At 38.8% G+C, this 25,625-nt stretch overlaps 1 protein-coding gene across 1 annotated transcript; it reads right to left on the reverse strand.

Moving 5' to 3' along the window:
• Positions 1–9,956: 9,956 nt before the first annotated feature.
• On the reverse strand, positions 9,957–10,892 carry LOC142034085 (taste receptor type 2 member 40-like). Its single transcript, XM_075034796.1, has one exon. The coding sequence runs from the start codon at positions 10,890–10,892 to the stop codon at positions 9,957–9,959; it is 936 nt and encodes a 311-aa protein (XP_074890897.1).
• Positions 10,893–25,625: the final 14,733 nt, after the last annotated feature.

Genomic DNA, 25,625 nt, shown 5'->3' on the forward strand with positions numbered 1-25,625 from the left:
TCCTTAAAATAATAATAAAAAATCTTTTAATATGATTCTCTGTTACTTTTTTCTTTCCAGTTTTTATTAATTCCAAGTTGTCATGAAATCACTATTTATTCAAGCCATGTATGGTAAAATTAACTTGAGGTGACTGTCCAGGATTTCATGATGAGTATGCCATCAACTAATGACAGAAGAGCTGATCCAATGGCTTCTGAAAAGTTGCATTAATGATGGTGCATTATGCTATGACCTTTGCTTCAGAGAACTGTGAGGTCACCTTTAGTTTTTAATTAAATGCCAGCATCTCAATACTCAAGATCAAAATGATTCCTTCAAGTTTCAACAGGAATGAGGTGACGTGTATGTCTGTGTTTGTCCCCTTGGTAAGATAAGGTTTCTACACTTTTCCTCTAAATACTTAAATCTTTTATCCCTGAATTTGAAGGCACAGATAAAAAACAGTGGATCAGGTCTTTCTGGTAGCTGGCCTCCCGACCCTCAGATTCTCCAGTACCTAGCTCCTAAACTTCTTACTCCACTCACCAGCAAGTCCAGCTTGAAGTTTGCTGTGACACCACACACAGAGAAGAAACAGAGAGCATACTCATGTGAAAGCAGTTAGACAGGACAGTCTGTAGTGATCAAGTGCAGGTACTGGCCAGACAAGTTTCCTGCTTATGTGCAATGGCATCTTTTATACTCCCCTTCCTCCATTTCCCTCTATAACATGATCCTTTCCATTCCTTGTAAACATAGGAACTATTCTGGGCTAAAAAGTTTTACTAGAGCATGATTGTACATCTGTTCTTCAGGGTTTTTTTTCCCTAGGTATCAAAGAAAGATTCAGAAAGAGTGAGATTGAAAATAACTCAGTTCTAGCTTAAGAAAGTGATTTCAGATGGTGATTCTAGGGATGCAAATCAGTCAATAATCAACTTTCTACTGCTGCTCACAATATTTTCTTCCTTCAGTGCTAGTGATTGATTATTGCTAATATTTTAATTCTGTTTTCCTTTTGTAATTACATTAGGAGTGTGTGAGTGTATCCTACTCGTACAGGAGAAATACAGAAAAAAACCCAATTATATCTGGTACTGTAAAAAAGAAAATACATTTAAAGGAAGTCAAAGGAGTGGGAAGAAAGAGTCCAAAAAAGGTCTGAGCATCTCTTCATGCTCACTGTTCTAGCACAAGATCTTCTTGCAAAAATTATCATCACTACACCATTAAATTGTTCTGTGTGAGTTTGTGTAGGGTGTAGGTGGAGAAATAGTTACCAGAAAACAGCAGGTGGAAGAACTGAAAACTACATCCTTAGAGGTATAATGAGAAAGTCTCCCAAGAGCTGATACACTCCAGAGACCAGTGGTACTGTTGAATACACAGGTACTGATAAATTCAGAACACGAGAAGACTGCTGAATGGATGCACAGTGACCAGCATACACTGGTGTCAACAGCAGGTTGAATAGCTCAGAGCACAGCCAAGGAGGCAATAGTTGTTAGACTAGAAGATTATATACAAATACAGGTATACATATGTATACATATATATGTATATTTGATAAGAGAAATATCCCTTTAGGAATTTTCTGAACACTGACCTAAAAGCTACTGTTGCACAGCTGTTGAATAAACAGCTGGGATTGGTCTCTCAGCCATTATTCTGATGAGGTTACTATGAGTGAGCATGTATACAGGGTGTGTGGGAGGGTGTATGGGAGACAGAAAGAGAGAGAGGGAACTGTGTAAGAGGGTAAGCATATTTACTGTGTGACTATCTATCTATTAATAAAAAATGTATTCTAATAAAATAGCAGCTGAATTAATAACAGACATTAAAGTAAATATTGTTTGTGGACTGGGTTTCACCACAGCATAATCTTCTGTCAAGGAAAGTGGAATTTGCAATAACCCTAATGCCCCATGTATTGATATACAGGAGAAAATCTTTTCAAGAGTTTTAAATGCTCTAATTATGTATGTCTGATTGAATCCTTAATTTTTCAAGTTTGTAAAGATATAGGCATTCTTCTATTCTCCAAGGAAATAATTTCAGCACTGAAAATTCAGGCATCAAGTATGATTAGTCACTTTTGACTAATCTTCCGAGGTGTTTATATTTTTATATTATATACAACATATATTAGGCATATTTTCAAGATGCTGTCTTAAAATTATTTATCACCTTTCACAAGTACCATATGTGTGTAGGCATTAATCAAACTAAAATCAGTATGATAGTACTGCTTTTAAGATATGTACCCAGATAAAGACAAAGTTGTGGATCTCTGGGAAAGCCTCAAAGATGCAATAGGATTTTCCATTTCTCTTAGCTCTGGAAAGAATGCTTTGATTTTAAAAGCCCAATCAGTAATCACAAGGATGCAAACTACAGTGAATGGCTGTTTGCATCTCCTGCTTGGATCATTTAACTCTTTCTATGTTCAACCTGTGTATCATCTTTCTGTACAATTCCATCTTGTGCCCAGAAAGAACAGGCAATAAAAAAATTAGGAATTCATTCAGAGCTGTGCCAGCTAAACTGCATCTGCTTTGTAACTGCTGCCTGAACAGTCTACACAAGTAAAACTGAGTATCATACAACTAGAATAAAGCCAACCTAGCTAATATCAATAACCAAGGCTCTGGTGATTGTATGAAATTGATTTGGTAAAGCAAAGTGATAGGATCCCCATAGGGAAATGATAACCCATGTACAAAGAAAGAACACCTAGGACTGGTCTATAGAAAAACATAGGCCAAGGGTGTATAGCCCAAACATGAGCATAACATTGGATTCCCAGGAAGACACTTCAGCACCTATGTAGGATTGCATCTGGCTTTTTTTTTTTCCCCATTTCTACTGGATTTTTGTCCAATAAATGTTTCGTGTAAACCTGATAATCCATGGATAGAAAAGGAACCAGAAACAAGGACTCTGGTCTCTTAGCTCAGGACACTTAATATTTTAAGTAGCAGTCACTTTCTCTGTTGTGTCCAATTAGTATTATACCAGGAAACATCTCCACCAAGCAAGTGGAGAGAACCTCCTACTTGCCCAACCTCCTTCATGCTTACAGCCTTGTAAGGTCTTGCTGGTATGTTTGTTTGCATGTTATCAGGTTGCACAAGACACTAAATCCAGGCTCTCTTTCTTGAAGAAGTATTCTAGACAGTAGACAAGGAAAGGGAGGAGAACCACATTCCTCTCCTACTAACTCTTAATGCAAATAAGGCAGCTGTGATTAGATCTTTGAAGCTGCTCAACTCTATCGATATATGCTGCATGTGGGCAGGGCAAACATAATGCATGGCGAATATATGTGCTGCTTTACCTAGTTTGTTTTTTTTTTTTTATTATTCTACCAGAATTCGAGTCAGAAATAGCATTGAGTACTTCTTGGTGTGTGCAGAACTCAAACTCTAGGCACATATAAACTTCAAAGACAAGCAATGATAGACATAGAAAATTTTAGGAGTTCCTTCCAGTGTTTTTTGGATTTCTATTCTGAATCTGGTCTTCTTACAACGTGTTATATAAAGGCAACAGTAAGGGTTAAGTCCTTTTCTGGCTTGCAGAAATAGCATGGTTGTTGCTCCTAACAGAATGACAATGAGTTATCTTTATCTTTGACACAACTATTGTTTAGGATGAGTTATTGCTGGCAAGTCACAAAAATGTAAAGAAGTGCAATAAAAAACAGAGAAAAGTTACTCCTCAAGAACAGCAAACCTGCTTGCATAATGATGCCCATACATGAGACTGGTAATACTGTTTCTCAAGTTAATTCCTCTGTAGTCCTCTCCTAAATAGGTAGCTATCTGTAGCCCTGGTATCTCTGAGCTCTTACTGTGGTCAGAGAGCAGGCACATACTACAGTTCTCAAGTGTTTTGATTAACCCGTTAGTAAAGAACTACACCAGATAACAGCAGTTGTAACAGTCATCTTATTTTCCAAATTCTCAAAGCCACTGTTGTCAGGTAACCTTGAAAAAATAGTCTGAAAAATCCCCACAGATACCATATGCCTGTAAATTCAGATATGAGATGCCGAACACTTCAATCCATAACATGGTGTTATTTGATGAAAAAATTTACAGGACTAAGCACAGTTTACTTTTATTTAATCATAAAAAGTTTTCCTTAAAAATGCAAAAGCTAAAATTATTCAAACTTAGGAAATTATCTATAAACTGTCTGAAACTGTATGTAAATATAGTGTGAAACTGTAATACCATTTACAGTAAAAACTTACATTTGAACCAAATAATTATACAATTATATGATAACTGTACAAAGGAGTTTCAAAACAATTTGAAACATTACCTTACACTCAGTTATTCATTAAAATATTGGGTACTTAAAAAAGTATGTATGGAGTTTCAAGTCATCCACTTAACCCTTGAGACTCATTTGTGTTTAATGAGCACAGGAATATACAAAATTCTGCCTCATTTATGGTGTAACTATAAGACTAAGCTACTCTGCTAAAAAATATTAGACACAAAACCCGTGACTTCCTCAAAAATAGTCTTAATTGTTTTTAAATACGCAGAGAAAATCCATCTTTGTAAAATTTTTCTACAATTCAATGTCCTTCTCTTAATTTCTTGCTTCCTGAGAAAGGCTATATTGTTCTTCTAGCAACTGGAACATATATGAACATGTTCCCCCCTGCTTCTCTTTCAGAAGATGACCCAGTTTTGCCATAAAAGACACAACCCATTGAGAAATAATACGGGCTATTCGTGTATGTGTCCTTATGCTCCTGCCTCTGGTTGGAAGGAATGTGTAAAACAGTGAAGACTTTGATGATCCTGCCTGTCCAAGAGTTGAAAAATGTGGTGACCTCCAATATAAATGAAGAAACACAGATGCTGAGAAAAAAACAATACAGATGATTAAGGAAAGCTCCACCAATTAATTAATTACTTCCCTTTGTATTGCTGGCCTCTTGTACACATAACCAGTCATACAATAGTCTACTTTTTTCCATCAGTTTTTGTCTGATCCTTTTGCTCTCTCTGTCCTGCACTTAGTATGTGTCATGTTTATGTTCCTTTTCAACTTTTTCCCAGCTTCAGAGAGTGCCAGTTACCACATGCAGTGGGATCTTCTTAGGCTTTGTTCAAACAATATTAGAAAAGAATTTAGCAGCTAATTCCTCTTATACTACTAAGGCTGATGTCTGTCACTTCAGCTTTTCAAACCTGGGTGTCTATGTAATCAGTGAAGTTGTTTAAATTTAGAAGCCTTACAAAGAGATTTCTGCAGAAAATGGGTTTGGTGAAACATGTACTTTCAGGACAACTTTTCAGACACACACACACAAGCTGAGTTGTGTTAAAATGAACATTTTTACTGGGAAAGATGAGGTTTCTATACAGGTCTCTTTTTCTCCCCTTTAAAATAAGTGATCTAGGAATCCATATGAATGTAAGAATACACCCATACTGTGATTGTGTTTCAATAAACTGTGTTTTGATGACAATTCCTTTTAGCAGAAATTTCCTTCATTTTGGAGGAACTGATGTTAACTGCTCCTGGGCTTTCACATACACATATATACTATCACAATAAACTGGAATTTCTGTCCATGCTGTATTTTAGATTCATTCAACACATATCTTTGCAACAACTTGAAGATAATAGAAATCCCATTTTTCATCTCTGAGCTTAGTGTAGCATTCCAGGTGTCAAAAAAGAAAAGAAAAGAATTCAAATGTTATGTGTAGGTATCACCACTTTAACTCCCCTTCATGCAACAAAGATACTGTTCTAAGAGGTTTCACTGCTTAAGTAAAAAGGAAGAAGGTGGCTGCAAAGAGAGCTCAGTGAATTGGTCTAAATAAACAGCAAAACTGGGCTTGTGTAAGACTCTTGCAACCTGCCATATCAGATATGCTGGTTTAGGCATGCATTAACAGTTGCATTTCCATATCTCCACAAATTAAGCCACATGAAGATGAAAGAAAAAGAAGGGTAATGAAGAACCTTTGCCCTCTAAAAAGATGTATATTTTGGTTTAAGTAGCTACCAGTTTAATGTCGAAGTCCTGCCTTCTATTTTTATATGCATATACAGAGGTATAAAGAACCATCACACAAAATGCCTGGTTGGCAATATGTACACGTGCATGCATACGTTGAAGTGTTCCTTCATTTCAGGAAGGTGTATGAGGAATGAACTGTATCTGTGTATATTGCTAGGTGTTCCAATTTCTGGAAATCATGTTCTGACGGGCAGTGAAAATAGACTCCGTAGCATGTTTTCCAGAATTTCAGTTATGAAAATTCCAGCTGTGCTTTCAGCTATGCAAATCAGAGAAGGGTCCTGTAGTGATCTGTCAATTACATGGCACATCTTTGCATTTTTTGCCTTGAGCTAATGACTAGAATCAAATTACTGTTTCATTACTTGGAAAAGAGGCCAGACTGTGATTTAGAAAACAAATGAGGGCTGTTGTCCTTTCTTCTCTGAATTACTCATTGATGATTTTTTTTATCATTATGAAGGATTCTATGATTTACCAGTCATCTATAGGCTACTTTAATACAATATATTGTTATTATCACAAAAGTGAAGTTCTGTCTGTGAATCCCTTTCTTAACCATTTTGTTCAGGGCCTTTTCTGTGTATAGTTTAATCAGTACTCAATAGTCCACAGTCCCATGCAGTGTAATTGAAGTAATTTTCTGTCTGTCCACTACAAAAGAATCTAAAGGCCATACACCTTGTTAAAATATAGTCATAATGTTGCAATTTTATAATATGTCTCCTTCAGGGAACAGAAATCACATCACATCATAGATTACAAGGAATTTGCTCCTCAGGCAAAAAGAAAGGCTCCTGAACTTGTAAATTACAGAAATCCAGAAAAGTCTCTTTAGTGCAAAAGAGCTTTGTTTCAAATGCTGGCATCTGTTTTATGCTATATTTGAGCAGTTTCCTCGAAAATCTTGTATTTTTATTTTCTGGATCCTCAATGAAAAGAGCTACAAGACAATATGATTTGTATCATCTCATTCTGCTAGTGTTAGAATGAGACAAAGGGAGTCAAAAGGTAGGGACTTAGGGAGTAAGCAGTTTCTTCTTTACTCCCACGAGAAGCAGGGCATTTCCCTGGGAATATTAGCACAAAACCTGGGCCCATATCAACAGGCAGTTGCCTACCTCTCTAAGCAGTTAGACACGACTGCAAAAGGTTGGCCTGGATGCCTGCGGGCGGTTGCGGCCGTAATACTGAATATACAGGAAGCCCGAAAGTTTACTCTGGGCCAGAAAATGACTGTTCTGGTGTCCCACACAGTATCAGCAGTACTGGAAGCAAAAGGCGGACACTGGCTCTCTCCACAAAGATTCCCGAGATATCAAGCTATATTGGTAGCAGGATGACATGGAGATTGTAGTCACTAACATTGTCAACCCAGCTTCTTTTCTCAGCGGGAACACAGGAGAACCGGTACATCATGACTGTTTGGAAACCACTGAAGCAACCTACGCAAGCTGCCCAGACCTGAAAGACAGTCCCATGGAAAACGGGGAAGCTTGGTTCACAGACAGAAGCAGTTACGTCCTAAATGGTAATCGACATGCGGGTTATGCCATCACCACCAGCCAAGAACAGGATGAGCTTTGACCTTGGCTTGTCTCCTGATTTGATTTACCATACGGATTTTAAATAGAGCTGCCAGTGCCTCTAAGTAGCATTGGTGTGTGTGGAAATAGTTGGAATGTTTTGGAAGGGTCTCATAAGATGAATTTCAAACTTTCTTCAGGTTGCAAACTGGTAAGTTTAAGATGGAGAAATCAAACCAACGTCCAGCATACAAACAAAACAGAGTAAAGAGAAAAATGCCTACTATCAGATAAGATGTATAACATCAAAGAATCATAACTCTAGTCACTATTATTTTCCTACTAGTACATGGGGTTTTTTTCTTCCCACAAAAAATGTTTATCAATCTTATTTAATTTATCAACAACAAGGATTTAGTAGACTGTTTATAAAATGCATTTTAAAGATATTATTAATATGACAAGTTAGTTCACTGGTCAGTTACAGAAACAAAGGTCTACCAGAAGACTGACCCTATAAGGTGCCTTCCAGTATGTCTGTCTACCTTCCCTCTTAGGTTCCAAAATGCATGTTGATGCACAGGTACCTTTTTCATCTAACTCTATGCAAAGAAAGCTTTGGAGGGAAGATCCACTTAAAGAGTCTGAAAAATAACACAGCAACCTCTTTCAAATCTCATATCCACTGAGGAATGGGGTTAGGTTGTTTATTCACAAGGAGGGAAATGGAAAAGAAAAATGTAAACCAAATTATGTAACAGAGGCTGTTCAGAGTATCCCTGCTGAGCAGCCACATACCTTATAGCTCAGCCTGGAGCAGGACAAAAGACATGTTCTATGGGTTGACCATACCTCATGTGTCTTGCTTGTTCCTGTGGTCAAGAGAGATCTGAGTTTTTTTCCCTAAGGCCAGTGAGGGGACACCATGGAGGGGCAGAGGATAGACCAAACCTCCTTACATGCGTGTTTCATGGTGCTAAACTGGGAACCACCGTATTTCACAGATGGTGAAAATGGCAATGAGACCATGACATGGCACGCCCTGAATTTTCACCAGCTCTGTTAAATGCCATACAAAATTCTTCTGCAAGCCACTGCTGTCACCTGTGGAACAGTTTATGTCATAAGGGGAAGAAAGACTCCAACAGAAATAATTCTTTAACTTGGTATTTTTAAATCCTTTTAAAAACCCAATTCTGACACAAACTCAGTTTAAATACAGATATATTGCTTCAAACAGATTTGACTGTGACAACATCAAAACCAGATATTTTAAATCAGAATGGGCTTAGTCAACACAAGCCTCAAGCCATATATATTTCACTGATGATCACTTTAAAAGAATGTAAACTCCCACTGCAGCTGAAAAGAATCATAAAGTTCCAGTCCCAATGTGCTGAGTTTTGGACTCTGACAAAATATGTGATTTGTCCAGGAAACTGTAATTTATTTCTAAAGCTGAAGGAATTCCTGTGTAGAAAAAAATTACAGGACACAGCCTGTCAAAATTGAGACAATTTATGAAGATGTGCAATTTCTAGAAACTTTTAAAGAGAATTTCAAGCCATATATTTAAACACTGGTGAACTATTTTCTCACTATTTTAGTAATTTAATTATATTTGACAATATTTAAATGACAAATCCATGCTTCCGATTTGAGGAATCTATTCTCCCTAGCAAAAGCCAAAAATTAACCTTTCAATTCATTCTTCAGAAAAGTCTGATATTGAGGAAATTCTTTTTCCTATTAGCTCTAGTCACAGGATTTTGGAGAGTCTTCCAATGTATGTTTCTGTTGGGAACAGCGACACTAATTACTAGTTCAGCAACAGCAGGAAGTGCAAAAGGCTGTGTCATCCTTTACTGAATCATACTGGAATCTTTTAAAGATGCTTTTAGAACCAACAAATATTTTTCTTCTAATATAATCAACAAGCAGTCAAAAATGACCAGTAAGAAACTCCCAAATTCTTGGGAATTCCTTAGCATCCTCATATGTGCTTGCACTAACCAGAAACAGCCTTCAAGCTTCATATTCATGTATAAAATTTGAGCATGCCTGTGCTTAAGCAGGTCTGTTCTGTTACTATCATGAGAGTCTGATTCATAACTTAAACCATCTCAAGTGATTACATATTGGTAATTTCTAAATAAAGTACAGCAAGTACACTACTTATATTCTGCAGGCAATCATCTTTTAAAATAGGAGAGAACTTACAGAATTCCTCATTACAAGGATCACATCCAAGTAAAGCAAATTCCCAGCTTCATGATTCCAGATCAGGGCCATAGTCTACTCATTCATGCTTCTATTATTTTATACCTCTGGGGACTTCAGTTTAATTAATTTGGATCTAAACTAGAAAGCCCAGGCTATCCCAGCATCTTTTACGTGGATCTAGTTCTGACATGACAGTTTGCGTAGTGCAAAATCCTAGCTGGCAGCTCTCGAAATTTGGGGTTGCTCCAGATTAAGACCATAGAGTGTCCTGCAGGACAAGCAGCCATTACAGCTAAACACATGGCTTCCCCAATGCTTAAAGGTAAAAAAATGTTGGATAAAATGAGAACCAAAGAAATAAAATATGTAACATAGAGGATAAGGAAGGAAAAGATTGACTTGATGGCACCAATATGGGCCTCTAAGCTGGCACCCCTGAAGCCAGTTGCATTATTTTGCATCTGTCTGGTGTGTATCCACAGAGACCTAATCAGCAGGATACTCGAAACAACAAACACTATTAAAGGCAGTGCTACACCAGCATTACAGAGAAGAAGCAATAAAAAAAAACTAGCTTTCATTGTGACTCTCCTTTCTGAAGAGTTTGTCATGGTTAAAGGAGCAGTGAAGTTGTTGTGCACATCGTAGACATCCCAGGCAAAAGGAAGAGAGGTTGCAAAGGAGAAAAGAGATGATGTTATCAGCATCCAGGGCACAAGACTGGAAATTCTTTGCTTCAGCCAGATGAAGAAAGACTGAGTAAAACTAGCAATCTTTGTACAATAGAAGACACTAAGCCAGGCAGCAAACCAGAGGCTGGAGTAGTTCAGAAACATAAAAACTGTCTTGAAAATTACAAACAAATTTTCTTCGTAATAGGAGGTTTCACAAAACAGACTTAGGAACAAATCCAGCATCATCCAGGACTGCAAAGAGAATCTGGATAAACTCAGAAAGATCATAATCATATCATACGAGGACAATATTTTGCTCCTGATGCAGCTAGTTGAACAGACAGCCAAAACAGCTCCATTTCCTAGAAGTCCTGCCATGGATTCAATTATAGCAATTGCTACAAAAAGGAGAGAAAATAATGCATACATAGCGCCTCAAGAATTCACAATTTTTACTCAGCTTTTCATGGGCTCCTGAAAGCCTTAGATTTGCAGGGCAATGCCAATCCCAACTAGCTGTTATCAGCACATGCTCGCCTATTTATCTCAAAGGAAGAAGTATCATAATAAGTCATTTAATAATTATTTTACATCTTTTTGATGATTAATAGCTCAGCTGCTTTCTCTAAGCATGCAAATTAGATGAAGATTCAATTACAGTCTTTTCAATTCAGAGAAAGGATTTGCATTTAAAGGACTCATGCATTTTTAAAAGTGTGTTGTAATCCAGTTTGCACAGAACCCTCTGAATTTATGTATGTAAAGATGGAGAAGAGTTTCAAATGTGTGTATTCTCTCTCATGCTAGGATTGGGCCCCATAGCCCTATCGGGAAGAAAGATCATTTCAATATCAGAACATGCAAGAAATATGAGATATTTTCAGAAAATACAGAATGAGCTAACTTTTGTACACAAATGCCTAAAGTCTCTCAAACCTATTTGAGGAGCCTGATCTGATTTCCACATCTGGTCATCATGCAGTTAACATTCTTCCTCCTCCCTCACTCCTGCAACTGTTAGGCAGGCATTCTCACTGTGGGTCCTAGGTTTGCAGAAAAGACATTCACAGCTTGGCTACTATATACTTGATTTCTCCTAACAAAACAAAGGGTTCAGACCTTGGTTCAATTCCACTTATGACTTGTAATGGAATAGCTAGTGTTATTCCCACTCATCAGGGAACTGGATGCTTTAGTACACTTGTTTTACAGTCCTTTTTTTTTCCTTCCCTGAATCTATGGTGTTTTGTTTATGTATTGACCAGTCAGAAGTGCTAGCCCCTAACCATTAAAGTTCTGCAGCCAGCAGCCTAAATACACCTTTAAGGACCAATCACACCAAGGCCAACTGAAGAGAAAGGTATGATTTACACTGACTGGCAGCCCATTCCTACCAGCTAATTGATGAAGCAAGCATGCAATTTGCTCTTGCTGATCATCATGTCATGATGTTGATCTGATCTACCGCCTTGTTTCTTTGTTTTGGCTGCTGTGAGCCCACTTTTTGTCCTTGTTTTTATTCACCCACCATGCTGGAGCATAGCAGTCCGGAGGATAGCTTGCTTACCCTGGCCAGAAGAGAATCTGGCCTTGCCTTCCAACTTTCAGTTAAATGTCTGTCGTGGTTTCAGCCCAGCCGGTAACAAAGCACCGGGCAGCCGCTAGCTCACTGCCCCCCCACCCCCGGACACGGTGGGATGAGGAGAAAATATAACGGCAGGCTCGTGGGTCGAAACAAGGACAGGGAGGGATCACTCCCCACAGGTCACGGGCAAAAGACAGGCTCAAGTCGGGGAAGGAACAAAGTAAAACAAGAATATTGGGAAGCAAAACCCAACCTGAGCACACCTTCCCCCCAGCCCTCCCCCCTTCCCGCCTCAACTCCACTCCCGGTTCTCTCCACCTCCTCCCCGCGGCGGCGCAGGGGAACAGGGGACGGGGTCAGCTCGTCATACCTGGTCTCTGCCGCTCCTTCCTCCTCAAGGGCAGGACTCCTCACTCGGCCCCAGCTCCACCGTGGGATCCCTCCCACGGGAGACAGCCCTTCACGAACTTCTCCAGCGTGAGTCCTTTCCGCGGGCTGCAGTTCCTCACAAACTGCTCCAGCGTGGGTCCCTTCCACAGGGTGCAGTCCTTCAGTCACAGACTGCTCCAGCGCGGGCTTTACCACAGAGTCCCGGCCATCTTGGGGGGCATCTGCTCCCCCGCTCCCCTCCATGGCCTGGGTGGGGGGGACACACACAGCCTGCCGCCTCACCACGGGCTGCGGGGGGCATCGACCTCCTCAGGCGCTCCTGCTTCTCCGACCTCGGTATCCACAGAGAAGTTCCTCTCACATTCCAATCCCCCGACTCAGTGGGGGTTCCGCTCTTAAATCTGTTCTCCCACAGGTGTTACCACTCTCACTGAGGGGCTCGGCCTGGGCCAGAGGCGGGGCCGGCTTGGAGCCCGGGAAGCTTCGAGCAGCTTCTGACAGGAGCCGGCTCTGCGGCCCCTTCCCCGCTACAAAAAAAAAAAACAAACAAAAACTGCCACACAAACCCATAACAATGTCCTAACTGCTATATAGTAGAGGAGAAAGATATAGGGACCCTGCCTCACTTCCCATGACAAAAAGGCATTGTAACTTCAGAAATGATCTGAAGGTGACATTAGCAAGAAGAACAGGTATCTCCACCTTGAAAAAGTACTTCAAGGTGAATAGTAGTCTGGATGGGAAAGTATCTACATCTCTTTCGCTCCATTGAGAGACATTTGGGCATTTTCTTTTCCTTTTCTTCCTTTGTGTCTGTTCAGTGGTGACTGGGAAACCAGATGCTTTCCTTAGCACTGGCAGAGGAAGAGGTGACAGACCAGGCATATAGACAGCCTAACGCTATGAAGCATGTCTAAGGTTATGCAGCCACTGAACTGGGGTTTTCACAACTACGGTTTTGAACTCTGGCATCTGATGCCCCACTTTACATGCCTATATTTGTATTTTATATCTGATGCCTAAGCCTCTCCCTGGATTGCACAATTATCACTTCTGAGTTTATGAGAAATACTTACCATGGCCTCTTCTGCATTAAGAAACAAAATGGATGTCCTTCTACTGGGGCCTCAGGTCAGCTCCTTAACTTTATTAGATATATTAAAAGGGTTGTTGCAAAGTGGATTATCATGTTTTTCTTATGCATGTGGAGATTTTTAAGCATTATAATTATCATTACAGGCTTGTTCTGAGTGTCCCAAACAAAAATAATAAATTTGTAGTAAGATAGAAAAAGCGAAAATGAAAATTATTTTGCCAAAGTACTTCACCAGTCCATTTTACTCTAGTGTCCTGAAAAAATACAAGATTTAGCTGAGGAATTTAACATCTGGAAATATACAGCATTAAATACAGGAGAAATGGCACAAGTGTTAAAAGAGTCAGAGTCTTGCTCCAATATGGAATGTGCATACTTTTAAATCTGTTGTACTTGCTAAAAGGAGTGAATTCAAACACTTTCCACATACAAGAAGAAAAATTTTAAGGGTCTTCTAAATGAGTGGACAGGTTTGGGTTCAGTGAAAAGGTTTGGGAAGGATGTTTTACATGTAGGATAGACCACTGAAGAAAAAACCCAAAGACTTTTTAGAAACTAAGTGATACAAATTGCTGTCAGTAGTACAGTAGAAGGTGTGGGCAGTTATCAAGGGAGAAATTTTGAAATATTTTTTCAACGCTGTTTCTTTGTGTAGTTTGAATTTACAAATGCTTTAATGTAATCTATGATTGCCTAGGGCAGTGATCAAACTTTTTGATCACACACTTCTATATATAAAAAATTTTTGAGCATGCACCCCCGATATATGTATATTTATTTATTTATAAATTATATACATGTACCAGTGCACATATTATGTACATTATAAAGCATACACAAAAATAGAAATTTTAAAAGGATTAAAGATTAAATAAGCAATATATTAAAAATAATGTTTGTTTTATTTTATTAATGGTACAAACCCCTTTTTTGTTCTCACTAAAAGTATTATTAATAATTATTTTTAGTGAGAGCAGTGTGATTGGATATGTTTCATTATTTTTTAAAATCTTGGTTTAACACTTTGTGATACAGTGATCCAAAGGTCTGGTTCTATGTTCAGTTTATTTCGATACTTGGTCTTAATGGCTGTCATAGCTGAAAAAGATACCTCACAAAAATACATAGATCCAAATGGAAGAAATATATTGTTGGCCATGCTTACTAAATCATGATACTCATTTTTCAATCCCATCTACCACATATGCAAACATTTTTGTTGAAATTTGGCTAGCAAATTTCCATCTGCCTGATGTCAAAACTTGCAAACTAATCAGAAGGTGTTGCATTCTTATATCTTTAATAAATGGGTTCAAAACCCACTGAAAGTCTTAACCTGGAAGATTTTTAAACAGGTTAGAAAGTTCTGTTTCCAAATTTTGTAAGTGTTCATGTATGAGAATTTTTGTAGGTGACACGCATCATTTCTGGCAAGAAAATCACAAAAATCTCCACAGCACAAGTTTATTTTGAAAAGCAGTTATTTTCTTACCCACTGTTACAATGTCACTTTCACCTTGAAGGGATGTATGTGTTTATTTTTTAAAAAATAACTGCTAGGTAGCATGCTACTGACAGACGTGTGTCATCACAGAAAAGATCAGCAAATTCAGAACACTTCTTTTTTTGTAAAAGAAAAACATATAACTGGTCTTTAAATTCAACAAGTCTTTTAAAAGCCCATTGCCACGAGATAACCAGCAAATATCTGTATGGTACAAAGGATTTTCGTGGTCACTCCCCATCTCATTAGGAAGTACTGTAAAGATTCTGCTGTTCCAAAGTCTTGTTTTTACAAAATTAACCACATCGATGACATCCTGTAGTACTTTGTGCATATCTGGCTCCCATTTCTTTGCTGCAATAGCTTGCCTAAGAACAACGCAGGGAATGAATTTCAGGTGTGTTGCTGTCTATGTAACCTTCCCATGCAATCCTTTTCTTATGCCAAAGCAGCTGCTCCAGCAGTCATTACACTTGCACAGCTTTTCCATAAAACATTTTTATTAAAGAAGTAATTTACTGTTGAGAATGTAGCTTCTCTGGTAGGTCTTTCCTTTAGTGGCTCACAGAAAGTAGTTCTTCATGCATTTCACTATCAAAACAGAATCTAGCAAATACCATAAGCTGCATAACAAACCTCTCACCCTGTGTAATTTGTACTGATACTTGTTCCTTCAAATCTGCAGCAATGTTTTCTATGCATCTTCCAACAGTGTTTGCTGACAAAGGAATGCATTTGTTTGCCACCATATTGCTTTCTGCATATCACTGCAGCCATTTTTACCATGGCAGGAAGAACAAGTGTTTCCCCAGTGGTATGTGGCTTTTTGTCTTTTGCTATGAAGTAAGAAACCTCAAAGAAGGCTTCTAAACATTTATCATTAAGTTCAGTGAAATTCTGTAAAGTACTGGATTGAATATCACATAGTTTGAAATATCACTGAAAAAATTGTAGAGGTTTGTCTTCCTGTTCTGGATGCTTAGTTTTTAAATGTCTTGCTGTTTCTGATAGCTTCATAGGATCATTAGCTAACTTTTCAAGGCACATTATATGGGGTGAGGTACTTCCTGTGCGTGCTGATCTCTGTGGCCAGCAGTGTGCTTGAGTATTCTGACTGTATGTGCTTGTGTGTTTCCGTATATGCCTGAGGAGTATGTGCTCAGCCTCACTACTGGCTCAACCTCAGGAAGACAGAGCAGCATCCATGCATCATCAGGATAATGGATTAAGCAACCTGCAGCAGTACAATCCCTAGATAATAGAACATAATTAAGAGGAATAGTAAGTATAGAGATTGCTTTAAACAAGTATCATAAATACTTTAAATGCTGGTGATGTTTCAACAAGATAGATTAGTTCTACATTTAATGAAATTACGTAACAATGTGCTAACGTCTGTTAGTAGTTATTAACATACTACAGTACAGTCCTAGTGGTACAAGTTGTTTGTACAATTAGCGAATTGGGCACAGATCATGTCACCAAATTGCTTACAAAAATTATTCTTAATTTAGTTTTGGTAGACTATCAGTATGTTACAATTCATCCCGTATTTAAATCAGTATGTTACAATTCATCCCGTTGCATTTTCATGCAACTTTCTATTGTCCTGGTGACCCATTCCAGGCAATGATCTTTGTTTCCATGGCTAAGAGACACCTGGAGTGACTCACATGCATTTACTCATTGCACACCTCAAAAGCCAGGCCAAGCCTACCCCGCCTGGCAACTAACTGACAAGCTGACTGATACTGCTGCCATTCTAGCTGCTGTTTTTGATTTTACTGCTGCTGTATTCTCAGTTACACTCATGCTCGGTAATTATCTAGAAAGTTCTGGACCAATAATTTTTTCCAGGAAGGGGCAAAGTGAGCTGCTGAAGGGTAGATAATTTCTTCACACTGCAGAAAATGACCCTCCAGTTCCTGGGGTCATATGGTGTTGTGCACTTGGGTGGACCAGCAGGAAGTGCCAAATTTTGACATAATGAAGGTTACCTTCAAGGTTCTATGCAGTGACCTACTGCCTGTCACCAAGTGTCACCATATCACATTCTGGGTGCCAACACCTGTGAAGAAGGTCCTCCATTGAATTGTGTAGCCTTACCATCTTGATGTTGATTGCTAGGCAGCGAAATTGAAGTCCATAGTGCAGACGGAGATGGAGGTCTTCCAGGCCATCTTCCAGACTGTCTAGCCATGAGTCAAAAACAATATCACAGAGATTAGATGGGTGTTAGCTGAACCTGAACTCCCCATCTTCTTGGAGACAGTTAACAAAGTATATATCCCCATACGCTGTTTATAGGGAGGCTACTACCAGTAAATCAATTTTAAAAGCTACTCAAGGTTCTGCAAGTCAAGAGGGAGAATTATGGATGAAGCATGGATTGCAATGGCCACGTATGTCAAGGAGCAGCAGGAGGAGCTGTTCCATAAGAGAAGGTGAGCCAAGAAGTTAGCACCACCGCAAGGCAGGCAGGGACAGTAAGGGCACTGTCAGGCATGCAGTCCCACAGCGTATGAGCAAGAATAACAGATAAGCTCTGTGATAGTAACTAGGGTCAGCTAGCAGTCCGGTGATTGCCAGAGAAATGGTACCTAGGGTCAGCCAGCAGTCCAGTGATTGTTAGACAAGTCCATAGTGATAAGGCAAGTCCAAGATCAAGCCAGGAATTCAAGTCTGCAGGTCACAATCAGTATTCAGATCAGCTAAGCATGTGTAAAGACACAGGCATAGCTGCAGCATAGCTCAGGTAGAGACCAAGGGTGAGCACTCAGCTTAGAAGCAGCTCCTGAAAATAGGGAGGGCAAGCCCCACTGAGGCTTCTCACACCGATTTGATTTAAGGTCAGCCAGCTGCACTCTGAAAGTTGGCTCTGAATCTAGGCAGCCAAAACCCCAGAAGCAGTGGAGGAGGAGTGCACTCAAGGCCCTGACAATATGCACTATGGCAGTACCTGAGAACTTTATCAATGAGTCCATCCCAGTACCATCTTTCTACCACCTGGTGGTAAAATGAATAATATCAGTGCTATTCAACACAAGTAAATTCCAAGGGTTTGACCAAGAAAACAGTTTGTTTAAACAGAATTAACTACCACAGTAGGTGAGTAGTTAAGTACATAAAGTAGTTCAGTGAAAGTATAGAGAATAAGTATACAGTGTACAGTATTCTGAGCTGTTTTAACAGGAGATTAAGGGAAGTGATTCTCTCCCTCAGCACTTTTTAAGACAGTATCTGGAATACTGCATCCAATATTCAGGGATAATTTTATTTTTCTAGTGACAGGAGACTATTAAATCTGTAGATAACATCAGGCTTGGACTGGCCACAAAGTTTTTGGAAGACAGATTCAGAATTCAAAATCATCTTGACAAACTGGAGATGCAGAGTGAAAAAATACAGACAAATGCTTATAGATATGAATAAACATATGCATAAACACTTGATAGGGAAGAAGCTGTCAGCAAAACTGCAGAGAAGGACCTGGTGGGTACAGCAACAGTTGTGAAGACAATTGTAAAAAAGACAAATGGCATGCTGGGATATACAAACAGCAATTTTTGTTTGTTGTACGAATTAAGGCATTGTACTGTTCTATGTAGCTCTATTAAGGTTATGTGGCAGAACTCCAAAAGTTAAAAACATTTGCAAAAATTGAAAGCACCAGCCTTGTTTAGTTGAGAGAGAAGCCCCTGCAAAAGGGCTTACACATGCGAAAAATAACTCTGAAGAATAAACTTTTCTCCACGTACATTGTGGGAAGGGCAAGGAGTGGCAGGCTTCATAATTACAAAATCAGATCCTTTTCATGAGCAGAGTGTTAAAATTTAGATAAAAAAAGTCATATATATTCTCATGGCAAACTTTTTAGAAAAGTTTGAACAAGAAGCTGCAGGAATGTCACAGGGAAAGTTGAACCTGCTCTTGAGAAGAGAATGAAAGCACAGCTTACTCATTTAACTACATAGAAGTGTACTAAAAATGCATTTGTTTCCGTTTCAGTCTGGGAGAAAAATCTTTCCCTGCTAATTAGCCTGTTCAGTTTGTCTTTTGACTTTGTGTACTGGAGTCTTTGGTACTTCATAATATCTCATAGTCACACAGGAAATTATTTAGTTAATTTAAAAAAATGCCACATTGCTGGGCAGATACAAACAAGAAGTTAGGAGATGACTCAACCCCACATATTACATCAGGATCAAAGATAGGAGTGGAACTTTAAATTACCAGAATCCTGAGTTTAGGCCTTACTACTGAAACACAGTGCAATAGCTGGAGATACCGAACAGGACGAAAAGGGTAAGAAGAGAAGTCATAAAATGAAAACTTGGTGGAAATACAGAGCAAGGAAATTGAGGGTTCTGCTCAGGAGAGATGAGATCACTGTCGTGGTTTAACCCCAGCCAGCAACTAAGCACCACGCAGCCGCTCACTCACTTCCCCCCCATCCAGTGGGATGGGGGAGAAAATCAGGAAAAGAAGTAAAACTCCTGGGTTGAGATAAGAACGGTTTAATAGAACAGAAAAGAAGAAACTAATAATGATAATGATAACACTAATAAAATGACAACAGTAAGTAATAAAAGGATTGAAATGTACAAATGATGCACAGGGCAATTGCTCACCACCCGCCGACCGACACCCAGCCAGTCCCCGAGTGGCCAAAAAAAAAAAAAAAAAAACTGCCTCCCCCCCCTTCCCAGTTCCTAAACTAGATGGGACGTCACATGGTATGGAATACACCGTTGGCCAGTTTGGGTCAGGTGCCCTGGCTGGGCATGAGAAGCTGAAAATCCTTGACTATAGTCTAAACACTACTGAGCAACAACTGAAAACATCAGTGTTATCAACATTCTTCACATACTGAACTCAAAACATAGCACTGTACCAGCTACTAGGAAGACAGTTAACTCCATCCCGGCTGAAACCAGGACAATCACTTTTTTTTTTTTAAATATGTCAGTCCTCTTTGCATTTCACAAGTGTTATTTGTGATATTGCTAAGTATATGAAGAGCTTTAGTATCAAGTACGATCTAAAACACAAATGGGGACAGCAGATTTGGAGACTGAACAGAAGAGAAGAATTTTTATTACTGATGACACTTCAATATCTGGTCCACAGCTGTAACAAATGGTAAATAATATGGACGTACTTCTATCCAAAAAAATATTGAAAAACAGTATTCTTGCTGACACCTTCTAAAGCATTGCCAATGGCCATGGAATTATGCTTCCACATAATTTCTTGTTGTGGCATAACAGTTAAAATATACATGTTGAGACACAAGTCCCTGAGTTTTGGTCACGCGGCTATTGCATTTTAACAGTCATGACTCAAGTGATTCTGCATCAGAAGAACTTAATCTACATGTGAATTATAATTGATTCTGCCCCATAATCTCTGAAATTCAAGGCCCTTTTCACCTCACACGTTAGCATCCATTGTTTATAAGGCTTAATTCTGTTTTACTGTCACCAAGCACAGAACTTAGCCTCAGTTTGCCATAAGTAGATATTAGTGAACAGCTCCACATCTCACACAAGCTTGTCTCTCATATCAATTGGATCTGTAGGGCTAATGCAGTAAAACACAGGACATAGCTTTTGTATTATTAAATTCACCACTTCTGATTATGTGGAATATGAAAGGGGATTTTTTTTGTTCTACTGATTTTTCAGAATCAGAACTGAATTTTAGAGCAACTATCCTTTTAAATCAGCCTGTAAGCAATTGTAAAAGACAAAGTAGGTAACCAGTACTTTAAAGAACTGTGGAAAATGGTTTTCTAGGGTGTATTTGGGAAGGTGGTGCACTGTGAAGAAGCAAGAACAGAGTTGGTACAGAGTCAATTCTAACAGAATCCCTCTGGTAGTCTCCTGATCTCAGCCATTTCATTTGCCTTAGCATGCCTCCTCAACAGCAGGCTCTGTGGCTGCTTATTCAGGGATTATGTTTTTATTCTTTCTTGCCCGCCTTCATTTTAAATAAAAGTGTCAGAGACTAGGACTTGCTTTTCTGAATGGAAAACAATGCCTCATGGGTGTTTTGGGATGGTTTCACAGTTAATGTCTGAATGTGTAAAAAGATAAACTACAAAAAATCTTTTTTAATATAAATCTTTACCCTGTTGCATAGAAAAAATTCAAGTTCTCACTAGTACAGTAACTGCAACAAACTACAAAATCATTAACAATAGCCTGAAGTGATTTTATAATTAAGCCTAGTTATTCTTAGAGATTGTGCCCAGTGAAGCAATAAAATGAGATATTAAAGTAACATAGAAAATAATACAAAACATTCATGTAGGGCAGGATTATGCCCAGGGAAACTCAAGAAAATAAGATGGGTGTCTTGTAATTTCATCTTCAATGTCTTCTCCTGCCATTCTTACTTTCAAGTCTTTCCCCTTCTGGCTTTCTTGCCTAATATTCTCTACCCTCCTATCTTCATACTTGGACTTCCCTTCTCTACTACCTGAAACCAGCCCCTTTTCTTTTCTGTCATCAAGGCTACCCTTCCTGTCTACTTCCTGATTCACACACTTTGCATCCATTCTATCCACTTGCTTCCAGGTCAGAGTATACTCTTCCTTTTGGATGGATTGATGAATCTTTAGTTTGAAGGACCCACACAGGTCAGGCTATCCCACTTTTTTTCTCATCCTCTTTAAACAGATTCAACGAGGTAACGAACTACCACACATTGAGCTAGTTTGTGGTTACAACCTTTGGTCCTTCCCCTTCTTCCTGCCTCTTCTGAACCTGAAGTCTTTTGACGGATGTTAGTGGTTAGTAGTATCAGCGACTTTTCTGTCCTTTTTCCTGAGTAAAGCTGTTGAACAAGTGGCCCCAGAGCAGCTGGAAGAACAGGTTGCCCAGGGAAGTTGTGGATGGCCCATCGTTGGAAGTGTTCACAGTCAGGTTGGATGGGGCTTTAAGCAACCTGATCTAGTGAAAGATGGCCCTGACCATGGCAGGGAGATTGGACTAGATGATCTTTAAAAGGTCCCTTCCAATCCTAGCCATTCTGTGACTCTATGATTCTACGTACCTGATGGACTGACGGTAGATGAGAGAGCAAGTATTTGGCAGAAAAAAAGGTAGTGAAAACCTCCCATCTGCATATGTACCTAAGAGTCTCTGAGAGCATTCTTGCCCCAGAAGGGATCTCTCTCTGTCACCCACGGGGCAGTTAGAACACTCTGCTAGTTCCCTGACTGGCAGGTCTAATTCTGGGCTGTTTGAAATGAATTTATCCTGCCATCAGTGCTCCCATCCACAATAGAAAACATTATGGCTCTCGGGTTATCCTGCCTCCATTTTTCTGAACTTCTCTAGTGAAGCAACAAGCTCTCACAGTGCTACAGCGTTCTGACGTTTTCAAAACAAATTTGTGCTTTTGATGGTTATGAAAACTACTACTAACATTTGGCAGGCAGTCTTTCATATAAATGAGAATTTCTTTCATGTTGCTTTAATCCACAAATGACACTGTTCACTGGTAGTACCATCAATGACCATTTGAGGTAGAAAAGCTTGAGTTAGATAAGTTTATTTTTAAAACTAAGTACAGTCTCATTGTAAGTGATAACCTTTCCACATGAGTTTTAGAGATGGCCAGTGACATTAACATTGCTGCATCATGTTTTTTCTAATGTGCTTTTTTTTCATTTAATTACATAAAGCTGCCAATTTTTTGTGCAGTCTATGATACGTATATATTTTTCAAAGGTTGAAGCTGGAATACCAATCTGTGAAGCAAAACTTCACCCTACCAAGGTGTTGCAGGGGAATTTATTATTCACACAATGTAGAATATCAAAGTCCCAATTCAAATTCACTTCAGGACAGATATTAAGAAAATAATTTTCTGAAATCTCCCTAGATTCCTAACCATCTTGAATGTATAAGAAAAACCTGCAACAACATCTGTCAAACACACATCAGTGCACTTAATAATTCCACATTTCTTTGAATCATACATCTATTTAAATGTAAGTGGTATCTAGAAGATAATTGCCAGTAAACATTTTTATGTGTGACAGATGGAAAGCATGTCCAACACTGTATTCTTTTCAATGTGCTGTTCAGTGTTACATTTGGAAAAGCTAATGCATTGTATAGAGAAGAGAAAGAGTCTGTCACAGAGAAAAAAGCTAAAGGTCCTCTCGCTAATTTGTGAAATCAAGAGAGCAGAGCTGTCTTCTGTGCCTTAAAGATAAGAAGGGAATCAGTCGATAAGGATTACTTGTGACGTTTCCCCCACCCCCAATCCCGCTTCCTGCTTCTGTAGTTAGAAAAAGTTTACTGGGAAACTTTTTGTCTTCACTTTCGGTAGTTGATAAAGCCATCTTTAAAGAAACTTATTTGCTAGCAGGAAAAAAACAACTGCATGTATACAGCACCATATCCTTGTATACATGAATACTTCACGTATTCAGCTCACAAGATCCCCAAAGCTCTATAGGCTGCATATTCAGTAAAGATGTCAGACTGCACACTGCCATCATGCAATCCCCTCCAAGGTAGACATTTTTCAAGGCTTAAATGCATATACAGACATTACATGGTCCTGTGGCACCTAACTGAAGAAGACTTCCATATCCAATTCATAGTGTGGAAAATGTAAGATATGCTTCCCTGGCTTACTACTGCCAGATGAAAATGTGCTCTGTCCTTAGCTTGATAGATGCAAGAAACTCTGCTTGGAAAGGTAGATAACTACAGTGTCTGAATTACTCAGCTTCAGCTAATGACCACAGTCAAACAGATTTTTCTGAAATGTGGGTCATATAATTTTGGATAAAATATGTCTTATACCTGGATATCTCAGAGCACAAGCACAGAGAGAGCATCTATGTGAAATAAATCTACATTGTCTCCAAAGAGAGACATGAACCTTGGAATAAATAAAAGTTTTAACAACCTGATTCTCTCTGTAACAGTTCAACATTCCTGCTGAATTATTTAACAAACTCTGTTGCAGTAGAATTTTACTCAGAAGCATACTCTTCCAATGGAAACCAACAGTAGTGTCTGTTAGATCCAGTATATAACATTATGGTCTGTGATGGCTTAGGAGGGGGAATATCGCCTCCATGCCAGATCTTGCAAGACAGCTTTCTCAGCATCACAGCACCACTGAAACATGTACTAATTCAAAGACCCACGCTCTTCACTGTGAAAGTGATGTGCATTTCATTTCCTGAAACATCCTATGCACCCTTATAATGAGGTTGTGATCCAACTACTTTTCAAGATGTGTCCTGATTAGTTTACAAAGTCTGGAAAAAATTGCCCATATATAAACATTCACAGTGTTTCTAGATAGTGTGTGTGGGACAGTCCATATGGTGTGGCAATATCAATGTAACATTTTGTCAAATTATGTGGTAAAATTAATTTAATCAAGAGGAGGTAGAGGACCTGTTTAAAAGATACTGGCACGTGAAACAATGTTAACTCCAATCATATCCCATTGGCATATTGACCAAAAGGCTTTTTTGGTCTTCTCAAGTTTCATTTTAAAACTGAATACTTTAGCTAAGGTTTTATTACTTGCTTTAATTTAAATTACATTGTGTTCAGAATTATCATAGCCATTTTATAATCAAAAAGGCAATAAATTCCTTGCCCAGAGAAATTTTAAAGCCTAGATAGTGTTCATTAGAGAAAACAGAAGTAAAATTAACTTCATTACTTAAAGCTTGGGAACTGTTAGATGCTGTAATTATGAAGATGGAAGCATTCAGACACATAGATAAGACAGATAAATGAACTGCATATTGTCATGAACAAATTTGTCCAGTCAGTTTCCAAAGATATCTCCACTGTAAGATCACTTATAATTAAACCTAGTCAGGTCACTACACACATTTGCATACCATTTCTTGGTCTATACTATCAGTGCAACTACTAAAAAGCATTTGTGAGAGAGTACTAGAACTGTAGCCGTTGTGAGAAAAGATGTACAGTAGAGTGAAAAAGGCTCAAAGGCAAATGGGGCAGAAACATGTGGAAGACTTAAAGCTATGTTGAAACAAAGGATTATAAGGGCTGAATTTTGTTACATATTCCCATTTGTCAGTTTGCACAAAGATTTGGGATTTCACTAGCTGTAAATTGATTTAGGCCACAGTGAACAAAGCACGTCTGTATCTGTTGGACAGTATGCATCACAGTAATGCTCCTCCCAGTGATGCAAGAGTTGTGACTACCACAAGAGTGTCTTGTTACTTCCACTAAGTTGAATCTCAAGCATTTATGGAAGGAGTATTTACAGATTGGATTCTGATGTTAAGCTGAAGGGAAGTGACCTATTGCAAGGAAAGAAGGGTCATCAAGGACCTTTTTTGCAGTATTTAGAGCTGTTTGGTAAATGTAGAAATATATAGCTACCAGTGACTTGAGAGGTAGAAAGAACTGGGAGTAAGAAACTTGTTTCAGCCATAGAAGAAGTCTGTTGTCACAATATAATCAGAGATGTTAAGAAATTATGCAAGCACTACAGGAATAGGGAAAAAATCAGATTGATGAAGGTGGGGAGAAGATTTGGACTTTAGGAGAGAGACCAAAGTTT

This window comes from Buteo buteo, chromosome 8 (assembly GCF_964188355.1).
Source record: "Buteo buteo chromosome 8, bButBut1.hap1.1, whole genome shotgun sequence".
Lineage (NCBI taxonomy): Eukaryota > Metazoa > Chordata > Aves > Accipitriformes > Accipitridae > Buteo > Buteo buteo.